Here is a 23,494-nt window from a genome sequence, read left to right on the forward strand (position 1 = left end):
AAGTTTTGACAAAACTACGTAGGTAAAAAGACGAGTTATAGAAATCTTCTGCATAAAATACCATGAAGTTAGCTTTTCTTTAAAAATCTTTTTCTTTAAATGAATATCTTATCTGTCTTTTTTCTTTTTTTTCTTTTTTTTTTTATTTAAAATCTTTATCCCCTATCTTAATTTTGATTTCCTGAACGATTTCATTCACATATATCTTTCCCACACAGAGTGGAAAAAAAAACATTCCCGTCCTTTTGTGTAAAGTAACACCATATTCTTTAAAATAAAATGCAGCAATTACATTTTACTTTTTCAAAGATTTTAATCATAAAATTCCTGAAATTTGTAACTTACAATAATAAATTGAATAGTTTTGATATATCATCAGTCCATAACCTTTCTGGTTCATACAAAATAATTTATAATAATCAATGAAAGTAGCACTATCTATTATCATTAATACCGATTGGATTAACTTTCATCAAAATCATGCAATAATTTTGATTATTGTACTCAACGTCATCTTATAAAAATATACAAAACATTAACGTGTTACTACAGCCAAGTAATATGCACTTCTATTACCACAATATATACCCAGGTTAAATGCCGAATATAGCACCATCTATACACGTCATCAATATTTCAAAGTTTTCATCATTCAAGGGATGTTATGTCCTCTACCCTCACGTTCGGAATGCCTCTAAACTTATTGATCATATCATTCCTGAATGAAAATATTAAGCTGTTTTATTTGAGAATGTGAACACTGCATTTAATATTGGCAAGAGTGCTTTTGGCATTTCATAAAAAAATGTTCTAGATGTTGATTTTTTTCATTCTCCTGCTAAACACAACGGTTCACACAAAATTTATAAGAGCCATCATCCAGCACTTCCGGTCTCATTTTCAATTATTCACGTGAATGACACGTGGTCATGTCAGACATTTTTGGTCTTCTACCACTACCGAAATATCTCTAGAACGTTCTCACACACCTCCACTGTTTCCTACTGTTGCATACTGACACGCCGATAATGTGGGCTGCCTGTGATTGACTGGGGGATAACCAAATGACGTAGAATGATGTTTAGCTTTCAGTCTTAGAGAAGCAATACTACTTGAACACTGGTCACGGTTGGGACTATAGATGTATGGTGGGGCTGGAGGGGCGTAGGGGCAAGGTGCCCCTGTGTTAGACATATTGGTAGGGACGCTAGGCATGTTTCCAACCATTGTGTTGCTTATACTACTGGCTGGATTTGAGAAACACATGGGCTGTGTGGACACCACTGACGACAGATGTGGGTTGACGCCATTGAGTCCCCAGGGAAATGTCTTGGTTCCGAGAGGGCTTGGCACTTTTGCAGCCCAGTAATTGTTGGTATATCCGTTGTACAGAGGGTCCTCAAATGGTGTCTGCATTAGACCCGTGAACTGGGATCCAAAACCAGTTTTATATGTGTCTATATTGCGCTCTCTTTTTCTCCATTTTGCTCTTCTATTCTTGAACCATACCTATTAATAAAATAAATATATATGAAAAGTATAGTTGATAACCTTCAATTAAAGTATTTCAGACACCCACTGAATACATAATAAGAAAAAAAGGAACGTGCATACGACATCGGTCAAAATCATTGACAAGTTACTTTGAAGATAACTTCACTTTTGAGGGGCAAAAATCTTGTCTGTTGTTGAGAAAGGTTATCAAATTAAGAAGTCTAAGTGCTTGTTCGTGAATTACACCAATTGACGGTAGTTTAATAACCGGACTTTAATAAATAAAGCGTGTGGTCCCTCTCGGTGACCAGTGGTGATAGCCGTCCCCTTAGCTCGTGATATATAGCCTAAAATTCAAACCCTATCAAATATAACAGCCAAGTGTTACGCGAGGCGGAGTTGTCAATTTTCTTGGGCTAACGGACTTACTGCAATTTTGTTTGCTCATAGATAATACACCTACAAAATACAGATGTTCGTAGGTACATAAATAATGGAAAATTTCAACTCTTATTTGGAGAAATAACAATAGAGAATTCTTCGGACTATGCACGGGAGATAAAAATTTGATGTCACCCGAGAGTTAACTGATTGAGAAGGGCAACCTTCTGTGAATTGCTGACTATTAGCTATCACTCATCTTTAATGTTTGCTGTTAAATAGAAAACAATATTGATATGAAAAATAGCACGTTTCTTGCTTATTTGTGCCTCTTCGAGTTGAACTTGGCTGATAACAGAATGTTCTTCGATAACCTTAAAAACGACCCGCTGGGGCGCATTGCGTGAAAATAGTACACCCATGATATGATTTATCAAATTCGGTTCTGTCTTTCAACGAAAGTCTAATTTGAATAATTAGCACTTTAATCAAAATACTTTTGTTTATTTTTTCAGGAAGAAGCCTTCAAGAAAAGGAACATTTTTTGACAAATGTATTCACTAAATGCTGCGTCAATAGCACCAATCATTTTTCCTCTACCTTACAAGGAATGAAAGTTTTTTTTTTTTTTTTATCTTGAAATCATTTATGTTTATTTGAGCTTTGGCGCGAAGAACATTAGTGAAAATAAATAAAAGTAGGCAGTTGAAAAGACTTTCTTGAACGAATTCATTTTAGATTTTAGATTGGTACAAAATTTATTCACATATTTAAATTTATTGTAATAAATCTACTTGTCGGGTATTTTTTTCACCTAAGATATGAACTCCATGGGAAATGACATTTATTTACTGGTTCGCCACTTTTTGAGGTTAAAAAAATCGGATCATGAGTATTACATATTATTTGCAGCTTATTTCATTTTTTTTTTAGATCTTCTTTTAAAATAGAAAAAATAAAAAGTAGAAAATGTATTAAGTTTATACAATCTGTTTTAAATCCAACATTCTATAGTCAGAATTTGTCAACTTTTAAGACACTAAAAATCCTTTTTTTTTTTTTTTTTTTACAATAAAGAAAAATATTTTGAAAGGCTATATTTAATAATTCTTTTAAAAAATAGAATCCACCGTTTACATGGGGCACTTACTCTGACTCTTGCTTCCGTTAGATTAGTCCAAGCTGCGATCTCTTCCCTTGTTGCCATGTCTGGATAGCGGTTGCGAGCAAAGGTTGCTTCAAGTTCCTGGAGTTGCTGGCTGGTAAAATGTGTTCTCTGTCTTCGCTGTCTTTTCTTTTTCTTGTCGTCATCGGAAGTGCTGTCGTCCATTTTGCTTTTTGTCAGATCTTCTACAAAGAAACACATAAGAGTATTTTTTATATTTTTTCTGTGGGGAAAACTTGAAATCTTTGAACTTTTGTTTATAGACTTTCTGATATGCGTGCTAATTCGAATAGGAATAACGAAAGAAAAGGAAAATACACAACTCATAAATTTATATTCTTCTCAAATGAACAGATCAAAAACAACGTGAAATTGCTCTAGGGTGAAATTCGACACGTGAAGTGCAAAATGTAGTCTTTGATTGCATCAAGTAAATGCACAAGGCCGCTTAATCAAAAATTCCAAAACGAATTCATGTAATATATCTTCCCAATGTCCAATTACACTTCAAGATATTTGCTAAGCAAATATTCTGTAAGTTGAACTTTACAAAAAAAGCTGGAATAAAGAACCTGGTAAAATGAGTAGCACAAAAAATTAACATACTCTCACCTTGCCCGAGTTAAATGTTACTATGAAATATTTTTAAACGAGTGGTATTTTATATATCCTATTTAATTTCTCGGTGGCAAGTGAAATATATTCACACATCTTCTAGTGTATTTTTTCAGCTTAATGAAAGATGGGTTCAGGTTATTGAAAAATATTGTGTTTCCTCTTTGGGGCAAAAATATTTTCCTCTTTTAACATCAAAAGAGTCGGACCGTTCATTGTAATTTATCTGTCATGAATTGAAGAGTGGGTTATTTTAGTATTCGTATTTCACTTTCACACTACTTTTCAGAAATACGAAGTAAAGACTAGACGAAGTCTGATTTAAAAAAGAAGTTTATAGGTAAATAATTTCAAAGGTTTTTTTTTCATTTGTGTTCACATTTTCTGTGACAGCAATTCACTCTCATTATGCGACAATTACCACTATAGAATAACCCATTCATACCTAAACCAATTCAAAGACATCAGTAGCATATGAAAACAACCATTGTTAACCAATGATCCTAAACAGAACATTCACTCCAGGGCTGCTGGGATTAAAAAATATATATCACGTTTGAAAAAAAATTAATGTTCTTAAGATATGGAAATATCTGTCAATTGCGTATTTGCATGTATATTCCTGTGATAATATTGTAACAGTTAAAGTCCTGTCTTCAGAGTCTTTGGTTGTTTTTCAAGGCACTCTAACTATCTGATGGCGCCAAGCTTGATCCCCAACCCCGGAATGTTTTCATCCCTACACCACTTCAACTCAATGCAATAAGATCCTGGTCAGCTCTGCTTGATATTAACGAATTACGGTAATAACCACTTGAAACCAATGCAAGTTTTAGTTTATTTACTCAAAAGATACAAAGTGAGCGAACAGCCCCCCGTTTCATTCATGACATTAACCACATAAGCTATACCATGCATTAGAAGAGGGGAATGTCATTACATTTTTTCTTTTTTTTAACATTTAAATTTTTTTTTAGAGATTTAAGATTTTTATGTGAGTGCAATAAATAATCAAGTCTTTAAGAAAAACATTTTGCTTTTACAGCCATGAATATTCAAAGTGTCAGTCTTGTTTGAATGCTACTTGCACACTTCTGGAAAATCTGTGATCATCATAAAAAATATGCTGGATTTAAAACTCTTGTCAATCCATGTATATTTAGTTATTTATTTGACATTATAATCTTTTAAAGACCGCCATGAAATTAAGTTTCTAAATATTTACAGAAAGCTAGACTTTTTTGGATTTCTTAAATCCAGATTTAGTCATGCAGATTTTATTATTCCCATAAAAAATCGCTCAACTGAGAACACACTTCAAACTGTTTATTCACACTGAATATTTTGCATAAAGAATACAAAAAAAAGTCTAAAATCTTCTCAGTGATATGCACTTTTTTCACCACTGCTTGCTATTTGAATTCTATATCTTCCTCATAATTGTTCCAATTCATTTTTATTTAAATAATTTTATAAATATTATGAATACTTATTAACATTAGATTGATTTTAATCATTGATATTAAGTTGTTTTTTTTTTAATATACAAGCAGGAAATACATTTATTTTAAAGACTTTTTTCTCTCGAAATATTCACGTGCATCTGTCAAATATGGTCTCAAGATAACACACATATTTCTGTCATGTCCGGTTTTTGTTTAAATATTGATCAGTGATTTTGATGATTATAACATGCAACAGAGATTAGAATAAAATGGGTTCTTGTGTTGTGACACTGACAGTCTTGAGATACGGCTCTGGGCAGATTTTGACAAAGTGCATTCTTGCGACCCTCTCTCCTTCCACTTGCTGTCAATATCACAGCCGACCTTATACCCTTATTTCATCCTTAAAACATAAAGAAGCTACAAGTATTTATTGAATTTTACTTGACGAAAAAGGAATTACAATCACTACTCTGTATCGATCTATTAGTTTGAAACTTTTAAATTAATTGCTATAAATCAGGAAATTTGTGTGCTTCTGGTCACTTCGAACTAAGAAAAAGAGACTTCCGTATTGCATTGTTGCGTGTTTCTTAATAAAAATGGGAAATGGTAGAAGAAAAATCATTAATAATTCTATTGCATAGCAGTTATATGAGAATTTTTTTCCACTGGAAATCGATACAGTTTGTTTAGCAGTTCATAGGATAATTATCTGTTTGATTTGATTTTTAGAATCAACACTTCACTGCTCTCCCGTCAAAGATGAAACGGAGAAAAAAATCGATTTATAATAAGCTTAAAATATTGAGAGGGGGAAGTTTGCAAACGTCGCCCTACCTGTGGTTTTGTCTAAGGAAGTATCTGTGGAACTGGGGGAGAGGCTTCCTAATGCACCCCCTCCGTGAGGGGTGGACATCCCTAAAGAAGCGTTTTCGGTACTGTTGTTCGCTGCAGTATCCATATGATGCATTGTCATATTAGATTCTGAAGATGAAACACTAGCTACGAATTCCTCTAGAGTTAAATGATCAGTTAAAGAGTCCATCTACGCAAACAGAAAACTCAGGATAGAATTCCTGGTTCTGTTTTTCTTTTTACCCGCAAATTTTCGGTTTATAATCCCCTTATGCTAATCACAGTCCACACGTTTTGTTTTAAAGTCTTGGCGGTAAATGTGATACACTTTGAAGCCTGAAACACTATATCAGTAGACGGCATTAGAGTCTCACTGTCGATTGTTCTATATCAGATAAGTACAACCCTAGTTGAATATGCTCTATCCCTCCTTCCGTAATGGCTGGGCTTTCTATCAATAGCTCGGGAAATGTAAGCGGATTTAGCTCATCTCTCCCAAGAATCATATAGCCGCTTTCACTTGTGAAACTGTTTATCTGAGGCTTAAAACCTTAATATCTACTGCATCCATGAGAAATATATATTTATATACGTTATCTCCAATTTTAGGGGCGTTTGGGCATGCTTGATATGACGTCACAATCAAACTGTTTCTTTAAAATCAATTCTGACAGCCCTCCGACTCTGATTAGCCAGTGATCACCGAGATCCTTATCTTCTGCCACGCGAAAAATTTGCATATGAAAGATATGCAATCAAAAATATTATTGGCGATTTGTTTACAGTTCACTTGAATAATTCATTTCTTTCTATACATAATTAGCTTAAGTGATTCGTTGCGTGGTTTTTGTGCGCCAATGTCAATGATTTTTTTTCCGCGGCTATTTCTGAATAACAGTTACTATGTCTGCTGATACACTACAGACGATATGTTATGGTACCGCCCTCTAGGCATTGTTTTTGTAGATGTGATAAACATTTGCAATAATTAGATGCCTTTTTACACCTTTTTAATATCATTAGCCTGCCTTCACTAAAACTGGAGAATTTTCAGGTCTGTTAGTTTTTCATGTTTTGATAATCCACCGGATTTATTCCTCTTAACTTTTGAAATTTTCTACTAATATGCAGCATTATTGTAAATGACTCGCTTCTTTTTTAGCATTGTAAAATCAATCAATTGTAACGGAATATTTTTTTTTCCCAAGAATGTTCAGCGATAAAAAAAAATATTTTGAAAAAAAATTGCTATGCCTGAGTGACTGTGCGTATTATTTGATATATCTTATTTCAAGAAGTGAGCTATTGCATTATAGTGTTTAATGAATGTCAATAGTCACAAAAGAGGGGCACACATTAAGAAGTACATTACCAAACAAAAATTGGAATTTTCTGTGCGTCAGATTTTTTTTAGAATTCATTCTTGGGCTTAATTTATTTCACGTTCTCTTTCTTAATTTTTTTTCGTTTTTGCATACTTTTAAATTTCTTACAAGTTTTTTTTCTCTTTTTTTATAATGTAAAATAAATGATAAAAAACAGGCATAAAATTTTAATTTCAAATTAATGTCTTGTCCTTTAGAATGGAACAAGTGTTTGATCCAAGGATGCAGGGAAGGAATCTCTCTTTCTCTCTCTCTCTCTCTCTCAGAATGTTGTTCCTTATCATCACGTCTCACAGGACGGCTGAGTTTGGCTGATTGACATATTTGTTACAGAATAGTAAACCGGGAGATTTAGACTTGAATCTTGGTAAATTTTGCTTTTAGATTTCAAACCCACTTACAAAGAAACTGTAACATACCAATAAATCCAGGTTTCTGATTCTAACACTTTGCAAATTATCTTACACAAAAGGTTAAACCGGGATTTTTTTTTATCTTTCTTCAAAATTTCTAATTTTTGAAATAAAAATATATTCAAGTAGGATATTTAAGATTGAAAAGAAATTTTGATTCATCTTTATCATTAAAAAGAATAATGTCTTTGGTTTATCTATAGATTTTTTTTTTAAATTGTTCACAATAAAAATATGGTCACAGCAAAAAAATAAATAAATAAAAATAAAAATAAATAATAGAAATTAAAGAAAATTAAATAATTTAAAACAATTTAAAGTCTTAAAAGAATCAAACTGTATCTTTTCATTGTTATTTCTACGGAATGAACTAGTGTTCTAAAATTTGGCATTTGAAAAAAGTAAAATTGTTGCTTTAAAAAATATTATACCATGGCGTTTGTTAAATTTTCAACTAGCTTATTTCTCTGTATAATTTAATGAAATCATTTTAGATGAAAAATAATTAATTTTTCGATTCCAAAGTGTTGACACTCATTATTCGGAAAAAAATTTACACTTCTCAAACCATCCAAGAATTAAAAAAAAACAATTAAACACTTCCCATCTTTTTAACCAAAAAGTTTCAATAAAAACATTTATTTAGATAAATATTTATTTTTCAATGAGAATTAGTGACATCACTAATTGAGAAATAATACTTGGTGTCTGAGACGGAATAATTTTCGACCAAACGCGTGCCATTCAGCACAAGCATTTGCTCTCAACATGGAAAGTGTCAAAGAGGAATTAAAGGTCTTTATTAATTATCAAAAATAGTGTCGAGCTTAGTCACCTTATGGAAATACCGATCCCTAAGTTTAATTGTTGTTAACAAGCTGTAATCTTTAAATATTCACACAAACTTCCCCAGTCGGTTTAATTGCACTTACCCCAAGTTCTCTCGACCTGTACCCCTTGGCCAGTATTGCACCAGTCGAGTGAAGCGTTATATAGTGTTGACAGTAGCCTTTTCGACACATTGGTGAGACGGGACAAGTCTTTTTACTTTGGCTTAGACCTCGTTGGCAGTCATTTTGTGGAATTTTAGCAACTGATAAGAAACTACAAAACTGATCAAAAATTTCTAAAGGCCCGCCAAATGGAACATTTTGCAAGGAATTGGAATTTCTAACACGAATCAAAGGAACCTGGAGAAATGATATTTGTTTTGTCATTAAACTAAATTTGTATTGAAGTCCTTAGTCAGTCTCTCCAATTTAATCAAATATTTGTTCAAATACGGTAATAGAGATTATTAAACAAAACGCAAGAATTCGTTAATTATCATTATTGCTATATGGTTTCAATATAACAAGCCTGACTTCTGGGCAATTTTGGAAAGTCAATTCTAAATTAGATTTAGAAACAGGCAGGTACAAGAAATATTCAGCTTTGTGTAGAAGCAATTATAACATATCAAAATTTCTAGAATTAGTACTAGAATAGAACTAGAATTAATGACATCACTTCAAATACACAGAAAATAGAAAGAAAACATCTTAATGTTACAAATGTATATAATTTCTTTTGATTTTTTTTTCATTCAGCTATAAAATGCATGTTAAATAATTATTTGAAAATTCTGATGCTTAATTAGAAACCAGCCAGTTTAAAAAGTTCCAAGGAGGAAATGTTTACAGATTAAGAATTCCCAGGAAACAAAGGAATAAGTCAGAGATCAGTTTTAGCGGCACATTCGTCTCCTTTCTTTAAAAGAAAAAAAATCTTTAAAAAAAACTATAAGAATTGAATATTTGTCAGTATTATTCTATTTCATTAGTTCATCTACTTATTCGAGCTGTGATTATTTCAACTGATGTTCATCAAGGAGAGAAAATCAACACTACTGTAATAAAAAATGTGTCTTTTTGATTTATTTTAATATCTTGGTTCTAAAAGAGAAGAAAACCCCAAGAGAACATTCAGTATAAAATTGGATCTCATTATCAATTCATTACCAATCTCCATGCAATGAAAGATTCGCAATTTTACAAAAATGGTACAAAGGGTATTCCAGTATCCTATTATTATTTTATTTTGAATTTTATTTATTTATTTTTATTTTACAAGACAATTCTTATTGTTATTTAGTTTCCTGTTCAAGAAGCAATTAAGTTTTAGTAAATGACATTAAAATAGTGTAGACATTGCTAAAAAAAATATATACCCTAGACTTACATATCAGTCTTGTAAAAAATCTACCAGACATTTAGAATAAAGGTTTCTGGTCAAAAAATATGCCATATTCTGATAAAACAGAACATAAAAAGTCAAACACATCTATTGAGAATCCATTATGCAATGCAAGAGAACTAAACACCCCGTGTTTGGATTTCAATGTCGCTTATTTTGAAGAAGGCAAATTCTTGTAGTTACAAATTTTGTAAACCCTTCTCCTTAAAAGCAAGATGTTACTGTTAATGCAAAGGTACAGCTGTTTTTGTCATCTCGCGGAGCATTACAATTTATATGCCTCATAGGATAAGATGTTTAAGAGAGTTTACGTGTTAAAAAAATGATAAATGGTGTATATTTTTTTTTTTTTATTATTTTATTGATAGATTTATTACCATGCAGGTTAAGAAACACTTGTTGCCAATGCTTGAGAGACAGACAAGCTGATTATTTTTCATAGATAAACGATTGGGCATAAATTTGGATTAATGTATTTGTGATTATAAATTTTATCAATATTTTTGAAATAAAATGCAAATAAATTGTGTTAGATATATCTTTAAAAACTACTCTTAATTTGTCATAGATACAATGTATATTGATTTAAATTTGTATATTCAGCAAAACAAAATAAATTTATATAACCCCTTAAAACACTCTACTTTAGAGAGAAAAAAAAAGTTTTAAATATATGTATGTCAATGAATGCAGAGAGAGAAAGCTTTTAACTGCAATCTTTAAAGCTCGACGTAGAAAAAAGGACAAATGAAAAAGGGAAGCTCGGGCAATCGTATATGAGATACATGCATAGATTAAGTTCCCTTCAATACCGAAGAAATGTACATCAGAGCGAAAGGGAAAAAAAAACTCTGACAAAAGAAGCTTACAGACAGAGATTCAAAATCTCATCAAACAAATAAAATCAAACAAATACTCACACTGGCCAAATCTGATATTTGTTAATCAAAGTTATTTATGTCGTAAAAAACATCATCTGTTGAGACCTCTTAACGTTATCCTGGGTTTCCTGTCACCGGTTGCTGTTTTCGCCTCGTTTTCGGTTCAGCAGGTTATAATGTATTCGGTAGTAGTAAAAAAATATTCAAAGGGGAGTTTGGTAATCGAGGTCATTTAAAAGAAGGTGGGAGAACACAATGCCAACAGTTTGCAAAAAAAAAAAAACTAATAGATCACTGACATGCAAAAAAGCTGAGGGTTTTTGGCTCATAGAGAAATCATTCCATGCTCATTGTTGATTTGTTATGAACTCAAGAATGAACTTCTTTAAGCAGAGAATAGAGGGGCTTACCTCAATTAAAAATACATAATCTAGAAATTATAAGGATATGAAGCACTTTCTGCCCTCTCGGCCCGAGAAACCATTTTTATTTTTTTGAGAAACCATTCATGACAAGAGTTGTCAAAATAACGATCCCTATAGCCCCGCCTTACCTTCTTGATCAAATCTACAACATTGATCAAATTAAAAGTGAAGGTATTGAAAGTTTGGAGGGCATAGATTTTTTCATATGATCACAGGCTTGTGGTTGTCCCATAATCACACGAATTTATTTTTCAGCCAAAAGACTGACAACTTAACAAGGAATCGATCGATTTTTTAATATGTCAAAATTGAAACTTTGTCCCAGGAAAGTGAAAAAGAGGCAACGCATGTCTAAATTTCATGCAGAATTCATTGATTTCATAAGCATTTTCTTGACAAGGCACCAAAATACATGAATAAAGCATTGTTGCCTTTACTGGATCTGTGTTACCTAAACGTTCACTTTTAGAAAGAAAAAAAATGATCTTGTGAACGCTTTGGAAAAATGATAATAAAGCTTAACAAAAATCTAAAATGATATAAAAATATCAGAAGAAGTCTGTTTGTAATGTGTAAATTTATTGATATGTAATAAGGAATTTGATTTTATCATTCATCAGTAAATGACAAAATATTGCAATTTCAAGAAAATAATCTAGGGAAATTCACATTTTAAAACCTTTTGTCATTTCTCATACCTAAACTTGTCTCAAAAAAGAGACTCAAAAACTTACTCACTTGACAACTCTCTTTGAGCTCAAATCTTAAGTGAATCAAAATTAAAATGTTCCAAGACCTTAGAAGCAGTGATATCTATAGAGGAAGATTGTTTTTATGCTGCAATAACGAGGAAAGAAAATCTAGGGGAGAAATCACAATTAAAAAAAGGCTCAACTTTGCAAATCCGTTAAGTCTATCTGGTTTTGTTTTAGTGATAAAAACACGAATATTTCATAAACTGATGAGAAGATAGGATGCATAATAATAATATCATTTCATAAGCTTAGGCCCGATCCACGGCCTTCTTAGGACAAACAATTGAAAGATATTGAAACTTGGAACGTTCGATATAGAGTGATTTCTACAGGATTCATGCCTTATCTAAAATTGTGTTTTATTTTTTTAGGATAAAGTATCTTGTACCACGCATAATTTGAGTTAACGATTAAAACATAGATTTTTTATGTAGAATTTTACACTTAGTACAAAAAGTCATTCAAAAATGTTCTGTTGGAAAAAATCTTTTTATCATCTTCAAATAAAAAAAGAAGAAGAAAAGTCCAATCAAAACAACAAACATATCTAAATAAAATTAAACATGCCTTTTCTTTATTTTCATGTTCAATATCCTTAAAAAGCCAAAATCCCCAAACCGTGAAAAACCATAAGATATGGTATGAAAGTCTAATATTCTAACAATAATCCTACCTGTGTTTGCTTCAAATGAGAACTCTTATTTGACCATCAATTCAGGATTAAGTCAATTTTAAAGGATTAAAAACACCCTTATAACATGCGACACGCGTTCGCATGCTCAATATTCTGTGTTCGTTCCGCTACATTGCATTCCGAAAATTATACAAGCATCAACATGATGCGTGCAGCAAGATGTCCATCATATTGACATTCGAATGGATTTTACTTGTTGGAAATAGAAAGGGTTTTAAGGATTTATGCGTTTAAGGATAAAAGGGATGAAAATATTCTTAACGCCTCTTTCTACTTTGTCTTCATAAGCAGAATGTTTTAGATCTATACATGTACATATTGAAATTCCTAGAAGTAAACATTATCTCATTATTATTATTTTAATCCATCTCAAACGATTAATTATATTATATAAAGAATGTTCTGAATAATAAAAAAAATTCAATAATTGAATGACAATTTTCTTACCCCCTGTTTTCCTCTACCCAACGTGATTTTTTTTTCACATCTGAGGGTTCCTATACATACAATATGCTAGTGTCCTAAGGGAGGTAATTCAATGTGTCATTATTAAACATCAATTTTTCAAGAATCGGGTATTCTTGGAACAGACTATCATGAGTTACTGAAGTGCCTGTATTGTAAGAGGACTGTATTTGCATAATACCGTTACTTTTGAAGTGCCTTCATCTGTTCCGATACATGCGTCGTAAGAGGTTTCTATCGTTTAAGAAAACGTCCACGGATGCTAATTGCTCTTTTATGGCACTGGGAACCAGCATATCGTGTTCGTTATGTGTCCACTGTGAGTAATTAAGAAATATGTCTCCACGTTTGATTACTTTAACTTTGACCCTAAAATCTTTTTATCAATGGAATCGTGTATGCTTAGGGAAATTGGATGTTTTGTTTGGGAGTTACTGAATATGCATAAGTCAGTGTTAATCATTTGTGAACAAATGTCCATTCTTTAAGCAACTTTCATATTTTCTCAAAAGACTACCGAGACTTTTTGAAAAACCAAGAAAATTGAAAGACCTTAACACTGATTTAAAAATACATATAACAAATGAAAACTAAGAACAATATCCTATCACTTCTAAGTTACTGAAAAATTTCAGGGGATGTCTAAACGATTAGTTCGTTAGCTCATTTACTAAAACCCCTCGTTTTCAAATTAATGCAGCATGAATGATATTTTTCTCATTTTAAATACTGGAGACGTCGAAACAGCGGGAATAAGCGGTCGCGTGCAATATCACACTGCGCGCGCACTTAATAAGTGATTACAGTGGCTGAGCTAGACTTGAGCTTCAAGTATTTCCAATCGAAGTCGCGTGGCGATTCGACGTAAAATGTCTCCATGAAGACCCAAGAATCACCACAGAATTAACGAAATATCTTTTATCTACGTTGGAAGTCTTGAAATTTATTTGGTTTCTTTAAATGATACAATTTATCTCTCTAATTAGCCCTGAGGTAAATATTCCTCACTTCATTTTCTTTTACCTTTGAGTTTTAATAAAATTTTCATTAACGTTCAAGCATTATTTTGGGCTTCATATTTTATTATTAATAGACGTGTTTGCAATATTGTGCAAATTAAAATTTTGACGCATAACATGTTTCGTTAATTTACAGATGAAATATACGAAGTAAATTAATCTCTCGGTAGGCCGTTCCTAACACTTTCTAATACTTTTATATTAAACTTCGTTGCGTATAAAGAAGAGGTCGAAATTCTTCGCTCCTTTCAAAAAAAGACAGTAATTTGATTAGCAGCATTCAAACAGAGTACGAAAATGAAATGTTCTCTCCCATTTAACACAATTTATTTGTATAAATATAAAATGCATACTTTCAACAAGCTTACACATATCTATGGTTTCTTAACTAATATTTACCAAGATACCAAGAAAACAAAATGTAATTGCAGGCTACAGAACCATTTTTGATACAGAATTTATTGATACGCTATTGCTTAATTTTGTGTGATTAAAATTCATGACAAACAACATGTAACTCTTACATAAAAAAAATGGTTTAAGCCTGTTTGTAATAAAATACTGAAATATTGCAGTTATTACACTATTGACTAAAACATCTTCGACATAAATATAACCTTTCACAAAGACAAACACTGTTTTAGATTTTTCTCGATCGAGTGCGATTTTACGCTTTAGACAATATTTTGTCTGAAACAGTATATAAACATTTTAATACATGCACAAATTGAAGGTGGTGTATCCAAAACTGAATTCAAAAAATTATTATTTAACTTTCAAAAGTAGGATTTAAAAAATAACCCATAAATTCCTTTCAAAACGGCAAAAAAAGATTTATTTTATTTACTCTGAACTCATGTAACTGTTATTCATTATTTCGCTGAAGAAAATTGTGTATGCATTTTTGAAAACCACGTTTGTTTTTCTACTCCTTGAAATAAGGTTTTAAATTATTTTGACAAATTCTCTAGCATATTTATGGCTACAAAATCACGACGAAAAATCTCTTGAAAGAATTTTGAGCGGATTTTCTTTGCTTGTTTTAGTGGGATCACCTGATTGCCGTGGAATCCCTGGTTTAGAAAGGGTTTATCGTGCAAGGTTTGGGAGATTTTTCGCAAGAAGTTTTCATTGATCGTCTATGGATTGTTTTATTTAAAATTTGTTTGCTTGGGAAATCGTTCCCTTAATTTAAAGCAAAAATCTTCAGAACGCCAGATTTGGAATAAAATAGAAATAATTTTCTATAACTTGGTTTCTAAGGAATACTAGTTCATGTATTTAAAAAAAAATGCGGTCTTGGACTTGCATTAATACTTCTATTTTCTCTAAAATTAAATGAAAAATAATAATTTGAAAGTTTTAGCGTAATAAACACATTCAACGAAAAAATTCACAAACTATATACATTGTTATTGAATACTGTACACTGAAAATTATCATAGGAATGAAACTGCAATCCATTACTCTTCGTTCATTTTACACTCAGATAAAAATTTAGTTCTGCACAGAATTGACATCAATTTTTAATAATACATGTTTTCTTTTTGAATGCTTGAAATTCTTGAAACTATATACATGTACACATGTATAAATACATAAAATAAAATAATTTCTAGAATTTATTGAAGATATTTCAAATGAAAAATACTAAACCTATATTGGTGCAGTCGTATCATTTCTTAACGTTTTCGAGATAAAACGACATACATGTATATTGAAAAAATATTTATAAGCAAAAGTAAATTTAATTTGTTTTAATATTTAATGGAGATTTAATAGGAATTTCTTTTCAAATATAGTTTTATACATTTTATACACATTATTTTGAAACTGAACTTTATGTATTATGTCACTTAAAACATTAAAAAAACATTTTAAAAATGTTACATAAGTAATATAAAATAGAAAAATAAATTAGTGTACTTCACTAGTATTAGTGTACTTGTCGTTTGACAATTCCACGTGTACTAGTATAGCTCTCTTTTTTTTTTCAATTCATTAATGCCACCAAAACAGTTCCATAATTAATATTATTGATACAGAATTTACATACATTAAAAGCAACTATGCAATATCCATTGAATTAAGAAATCATTTAAGAAGAAAACTTCCCTACGAAATAGAATTGAAGAGGTAGTTTCGATAATGCACTAGTTGTTTCCTTCTTTTTCTTTTCTTATAACAAAACAAAAACCCCACTTTCCCAAAGATAATGGAATAATATTTTAGATTCATCCCCTGATAAATAAAAGATATATAGTTACACTTGCCCTCATTCAATTTCAATATGCTATCAATTCACTCATTTTCTTAACGGAGTCTTTATTTGGTAATACTTTTTACATCGCAGGAATACTGATATGGTGGAGGTAAATCATTCTGAAACAAAAAAGTACGCGACTAGGGGGGACTAGTTTTAGCTTGTGTAGCAACTAATAAAACTTGTCAAGTGATAAGCAGTAGTCCTTATTTACAATAAATCGTATGTTTTATTAAAGTGAAAACATTAAATCATGGTTTAGGTAAACACAGTGGTCATATAAGTGTCAATGCGTAGATTAGCGAATTAAAATGTCACTCATCTTTTAGCAGCACAAATACAATGTTTCTGATAATAGCAAGTAATTTCCCATGATAATATTGATGAAAAATATAGTTGCATACTTTGGACAACACAGAAATGCTGATTTAGTTCTTCGAGAAATGAGAATGCCGGAATAATTCTGGTTTACTTTGGATATTATTGGACACTTTGCGTTGATTTTGGGTGCCGGAAGCCAAATATTGTGAATATTGAAGGAAATTGGTAATTTTGCACACCTAAAAGAATTTCAGTGTCATAATATAAGGCCTTATAACGCTATATTAGCTCTGTATGTTTACATCTGCATTTGCATTGACTTTAAGTTTAAAACAAAGGCAAAATGTAATATAAAATGATGTGATCTGAGCTCAGGTCAAGCTAATATTATCTTAAAATATTTACAGATCTAAAGTAGTCAACAAAAGGCTTGTTAACACATAAACTGACAAATCGTATAATTCTTTATCGTATGCTTAAGTAATTGAGACGAATCCCGGCCACCGTTCATGGGATTCTAAACGAATCCTTTTTGACGCTTCGGGATTCCGAATGTTCTACAAAGCTTGAAGTGGATCTGATACTTGCCATCTTCAAGAGCTCTTCGGAATCCCTTTTAGCTTTTCTAAGATTGCTAGATAAGTAAGAAGAAACTTGATGCAAAGACTGGTTGTACGAAAAAATTGTCGTTTATTTCAATTACAGACATCAAACTGAAGGGAAAATTAAGACTTTAGCGGTATAAACTTGAAGCGGTTTTAAGCTCATTTGAGATTGAAAACAAAGCTCGGTCTATAACTCAAGAGCATCTTGCTATTGTAGTCTGAGGCTTCCACGAAAAACCCTATTTTTCCAAGGAATCAGAATATATTGCCATTATATTTGTTGCAGAAGATAGGAAGTAATCCCTCGCATGATGAAATTGTTCGCTTGGACATAAGATCTTAATACCACAGGATTAGGTCGGGAAATTGAGTTTGCATACGCTTCAGCATTCCTCTTCATTACGCATTAACGAGAAGTCTTCAGTCGACATCGGAGGAAATTTGGAACGGTTAATGGGGAAACGCTAGCAGGGAACGGGGCGAAAACGGACTACCTCAAAGAGAGAGGATTTTGTTTAAAGGGGAGCAGAGGGAACAAGCTATATATAACTATATAAAGACCCCACTGGTTTCGATAGAAATAAAAGAGGCAGTTCAATTTCTAAAGGATATGAAATAATAAAATTGCTCGTAGCGATCCAGCAAAATTTCTAATCAGAGAATTATTTCTGTTCGTTATCTTATATCAAATTGTAATTGATAAGTCGTCGTACTTTGAAATAGTGAGATCACCAGTGGTGATTTTAATAATCTATAAGATGAAATATCAGACTTTATTTGGTTTTCAAGTGTTCATAATATCTTCCTCTTTTTCAACTAAGTACAAACAATCTTAAATTCGAGCATTCAGTGCAATTCTTCGTATTATTCTGAAGGCCATATATGTTACTTAATACAAATTATTATAAAAAGAAAAAATGAAAACTGGTTATATCGATTGTCATGATACCACCTTAAGTTTATGCCATTCTCTCTTTTTTATGTTTCGGGTGGTCTTGCGACAAGGTGCTCGATTTCAAAGTTTAATATATTTCAATTATATCTCACAAATTGTAGACTTAAAAATTAATGAATCAAAATAGCATTAACTATGATTTCCTTATTTATTGTAGATCAAAAACATCAACGATTGTCCAAAAAGCTGTGTTTTCTTACTGCTCTCGTATTTAATCTAGAGAGCCCGCACGCGTACTTGCAAAGTCTTAACACATGCTTGCTGTCATTGGCCTTAATAAACTATATTCTAAACAAACTTTTTTGCAACCATCGGATTGTTGTCGATAGTTTTTGAGTACAAAGGAAATATCCTAAAAAATTCTTTTGATGTAAGGCACATTTTATGTTACAAATGATAGCACTTGAATTTGCTTTTGAGAAGATACCCATATCCAGAAAAACATTATGATATATTTTTGATTAATATTACACACGAACTCAACTTTTTATTGAGTTCCTATATGAAATAATGTAAACGTGCCAAAGATGAAAACCAAGAAAGCACGACTTTTCATTGCATAATCATTTAGTTTTCACAAACTGTACAATGTTGAATTAACAAGGTGGTAATAAGTACATGCATAACACTTCTGTCGTCTGTGAATAAACAATATGCACTCAGAATTTTTCAGTATGGCACAATTGGCACTTGCCAAAAAATAAATAACATATTATTAGAAAATCAAACAAATTTCGCAATCTATTTCTTTCCTTTGATATTAAGGCAATTCACTAGTTAACAGTTCTCGGCAAATCATCAATGCTGGTAGTGTAAATTAGAAAGTGCAGCGGCATCGCAATGGTTTATGAGAGCAAATATCTATAATATCATTGTTCACTTGTAAGTTAAAACTATTCTGAAGAAAAGATTAAAGTTTTCAAAATGTCCATGAAGCAAAAATGAAAATACTTACATTACTAATTTTTGATTTGATTGAGTGTTGTAATGCAGAAAAAGCATATCATATTTAATTTTTTTTTAAAAATATACACCCGGACAGAAAAATAAGGGAGTGGGAAGTTTCGCTAATATCGTGTCAGCAATTCTATATACTCCATATTCAAACCACAAGAACCACCCCACCCCCCCCCCCCCAAAAAAAAAAAAAGAAAAAGAAATATTTTTACTTTTTACTCTGCATATACAGCTGTATGTATACTTAAATCTCTAAACTGACAGACTTATTTACACATAAATCTATTCACAAAAGGCACTTGAGTTTATAAAGTGTTTTATGTAAAAATACTAAATAACGAAAATAGAGCTACCAAAAACAAACAAACAAAATTAAAAAAAAAACAAATTAAAAAAAAACGAAAAAGAAATTATAGCTTAAAATTTACAATCAAAGATAAATTGACCTAAGTGGTATTAATATCCAAATTTTCATTGAAAACTATTCTAGGTTGAGAATTTTAAGACTTTGAGTAAAACTGTACTCACACAAAATTTAGGTTTTGTGGTGCAATTCAAATACACATGCAAAACTAAAAATACAAAATACATGTGTAAGTTTACAAATGTGATGTTTGATGAGTTATTCAAGTCAAAAATGTTCATGATTGTCTTAAAAGATGTCCATTACGAAGGATCTTTCCATTCATCTTGCCGTTTAAGTGCATGCTTACACGTTCGACAGACTTTATTATTAACAGGTTTTTCCTTACAGTACTAGATTATTGCCCTTTTTGTAAAGAGACACAGCAATGAAAGAATCAAAGAAATCGAAATGAAGAAAAATGCTATCTTTGTCAGCAACCAATAAATATAAATATCAATTGTTCTTCCTTGGTCCATGATCATTACTGGACATCTGATAGGACATTTGTATGCTAATAGCCAATCATTTCGTCTCTTACATGCCTATCAATTGTCCTGACCGGAATTAGGCTGCCAGCAGGATAAGTGATGATCCGGATCATTTAGGCGCTTTAATTGCGGATAATAAAATCCGAAACCTGATTTCAATTTATAGAGTGGCAAACAGAAATAAGAAATGTGACAATATGTCGTCCCATGTGGTGACTCTCCGACCGACTTCGTTTGATTAAATGATTGAAACAAATAACCTGTCACCCATGATGCAAATAAATCTTGTTTAGGGGTTTGGAGATTAATATATTTTTAATCATTTTAAAGCTTTAATCACGTTAATATCACCGTCCCAGACTGCCTTTTGTGTAAGTAGTAATAATAAAGCAGATAACAATTCAAATATATAACAGCCAATGTTTACAAAATAAATTGTGTAAAAATTAAATAGTTTTTATCTCTTGTTTGCAGGTTTTTATATATATTTTTCTAAAATGACATAACTTTGAGAGCTACACGATGCATGAGATATCAATGCAATTCCTTTGGCTAATTATTAGAAATAAGATTTGAGAAGGATATATATATATATATATATATATATATATATATATATATATATATATATATATATATATATATATATATATATATATATCTCTGCACATGTTAGAATTTTCATCTAAAAACAAAACACATTTATATTTTATGCAAGAAAGCTTTCTTTTTTTAATAAAAGTGTTTGTTTTTTTCTTTCGTTGATTGTTAGAATTAAGATTTAATAAAGAAGGGGTAAAGGTCTACATGAAATTTTACAAACATTTAATGATTTTCTTTTGAAAAGCATTATAAGATTAAGGTAAATGTTTATTAAAAACAGAACATAATTATACCAGATTTATTGAGTCATGAATATGAAGCCATTTACACCTATTTTATTCGGACTCTTACCGTCGGACAAAGTATTAACACAGAGAAGAAACCGATCCTAATTAGACCTGCATATGAATGCGATGATCACAGCAGATGGGCCTTAGACAGTTTCAAGGGGATAACAAGAACATTTGAATAACAGAGGTCCCGAGACACGGGGGATTATGCAGATACAAAATGATTCTGTCAATCTGGGTTGTCCTCTGACAGATGAAGACCAATTTGAAAGCAATCGGTTTGAATATCTATAGAAAACTAATTGCTGTTCTATTCTTGTTTAAAAAATAATGTACATGTTATTCTATTGAAAGCTATAAGGTTTTTTTTTGTAAAGAAAAACGTTTTCTTTGTTGAGAATAGTTCATTTTTATAAGTTATGGTAATTTAGTATAAAAGTGAAGAAGCATGTCTTATTTATTTAAAGTAACAAATTTAAAAAATTATAGATTTTTTTTATAGGACTTCACATATTTTTAAGAAATGTCCTAACAAAAATTTTAATAATATTAAAAATTTAACCTTAATTCAGTTAATTTCATTTTCATTTGATTAACACATTCTTATCCAGAGAGATTTACAAAAATAAATCTGGTTTATTCGTGTTCTTAAATATATATTCTTACTATCACCTACCTTTGAAGGTGCTTGACACCGAGGCCATATTTTCATATTTCATTTTATCCACCTCGGTCATTTTTTCGGTCTTTATCGCTGACGGGGATAGTGGACAGCTCTCTCGTCTCTGATCAGGGGCATGGGGGAGCAACATTCCGTTCCCCACAGAATTCATCCTGACCAAATGCTTGCAATCACTTCTCAAGCAGGTCTGATTTAGATGGGGTTCCGTTTCTGATCTGTGATATTGCAAGACTGCGGCAACGTTGTATTTGATATCAAAATACGGTGTTGTAAAGTCTCTTGATCTTTTCTTATCCCGACACTAAGACGAGCAAAGACGCTGAAATAACGTCTAAGTCCGCCGAGATAAAAATTAAAACCCAAATAAATTTAATATCCTGAGAGAACTTCATAATTTTATTATCATATAAACAACGAAAGTTTCTTCCTTATCGTTTAACAGATCGTCTCTTTTCTTGTATTAATCAAAGATTTTGTACAATGACCAATGTTGCAAAGTGACGAAAGGGAAAATTCGTCATATCCTCCGAATTAATTGGAAAATGGCAATCAGATTGTGGCGAGTTAATGAGAAAACTTCTATCTCTATAATTTGTTGTAACTTTTGTGATTAATTATACGATAGATGAGCGGATAATTCGTATCACAATAATGGTCTTTTAATGTTGGAATTACAGGGATCAAGATGATTTTCCGCCGAGATGAAGATGTCATAACACTTCTCTATTTTGCATTATGTTCTCTGGTCCAACTTGAATAAATTGCCAATGATTTCCACAGTCGGACTACTGATTATCATTGAAATGACCATTTAGTGGGGGAAACTGTGTAAACAATTTTCTGATATGATTATTTTCGCGAGTTTTTGTTGTTTTAAATGAGGATTATTTGAATTCCGTATATCTTTATTAGCCATCGTCTGTAAATATCTCAAGAACGCCAGATTTCAGAGATAAATTGTCTTCATTCTACAAGCAAGGATTGACAGCTCAATTAAGTGGTTTTCATTCAAATCATAAAATAAAACTTCCATTGATAAAAACGTATGATGCAACTACTTACCGAAAATTATTCTTTTGATAAGTAATGAATAAAAACAAGGTCTCATAGAAACTCAAAACTAATGTTAGCTGCTCTCTCGCCAAATTGCATGCGGTTAGGACGTCCCGTAACGTTAATCTGGCGTTTTAATCTTTTGAAGTTTAATAATTCAAGAGGGACATTTCTGACTTGGGCACCAGCATCCCGTGGGCTGTTAATATCTTGTCCGGAGAGATGGTTCTTTGTACTTTTAAGTGGGTATTCATTTATATGAGACCTTCCGGCTATTTCAGTTTGCTTCAGATATCAAATAGATTCTTAATTTTAATCTGCAATAAAACCATATGCCGCTTATGAAGAAAAAATTATTTCAGCTCTTTAATTCTCATTCCTTAATTTATTTCAATAACAAATTTCAAGTACTCTTGCGTAAAATAATTCAAAATAAAATATAACATCGTTAATGAACCCTGGGTTCGGTCAAATGTTAAAATTGAATTATTTAAAGAATTCTCGCAACAAGCTTACCTAACAGTTTCATGCGTTTTTCGGATTACAAATTCATTTGAAGATAGATTTCAAGTTAATTTTTTCATACAATTTGCTTGTAGAATACATAATAAGTTTTATAATGAAAGATGTACAACTTTGGA

General features: G+C 31.4%; 1 protein-coding gene across 2 annotated transcripts; it reads right to left on the reverse strand.

The window, feature by feature from the left end:
• Positions 1 to 342: 342 nt before the first annotated feature.
• Positions 343 to 21,990, reverse strand: LOC133190896 (pituitary homeobox x-like). 2 transcript variants are annotated; one of them, XM_061326578.1, is made up of 3 exons: positions 21,795 to 21,990; positions 3,026 to 3,225; positions 343 to 1,509 (listed from the first exon to the last, which is right to left on the reverse strand). In XM_061326578.1, the coding sequence occupies exons 1-3, from the start codon at positions 21,949 to 21,951 to the stop codon at positions 982 to 984; spliced, it is 885 nt and encodes a 294-aa protein (XP_061182562.1). In that variant the 5' UTR covers positions 21,952 to 21,990; the 3' UTR covers positions 343 to 981. The 2 variants fall into 2 exon arrangements, with proteins under 2 accessions (XP_061182562.1, XP_061182561.1); XM_061326577.1 differs by lacking the exon at positions 21,795 to 21,990 and adding an exon at positions 5,941 to 6,512 and having other exon boundaries at positions 349 to 1,509.
• Positions 21,991 to 23,494: the final 1,504 nt, after the last annotated feature.

This window comes from Saccostrea echinata, unplaced genomic scaffold, assembly GCF_033153115.1.
Source record: "Saccostrea echinata isolate AGI-Se365-2 ecotype Australia unplaced genomic scaffold, CSIRO_AGI_Sech_v1 ptg000022l, whole genome shotgun sequence".
Taxonomy (NCBI): Eukaryota; Metazoa; Mollusca; class Bivalvia; order Ostreida; family Ostreidae; genus Saccostrea; species Saccostrea echinata.

What these genes read in the sequence shown, in the direction of transcription:
- LOC133190896 (XM_061326577.1), bottom strand. Translation starts at nt 6,148, where the DNA reads ATGGACTCTTTAACTGATCATTTAACTCTAGAGGAATTCGTAGCTAGT. An exon ending in TTCCTTAGACAAAACCACAG is followed by an intron (nt 3,226 to 5,940) that starts GTAGGGCGACGT and finishes GTTTCTTTGTAG; the next exon opens with AAGATCTGACAAAAAGCAAA. An exon ending in TAACGGAAGCAAGAGTCAGA is followed by an intron (nt 1,510 to 3,025) that starts GTAAGTGCCCCA and finishes TTTTATTAATAG; the next exon opens with GTATGGTTCAAGAATAGAAG.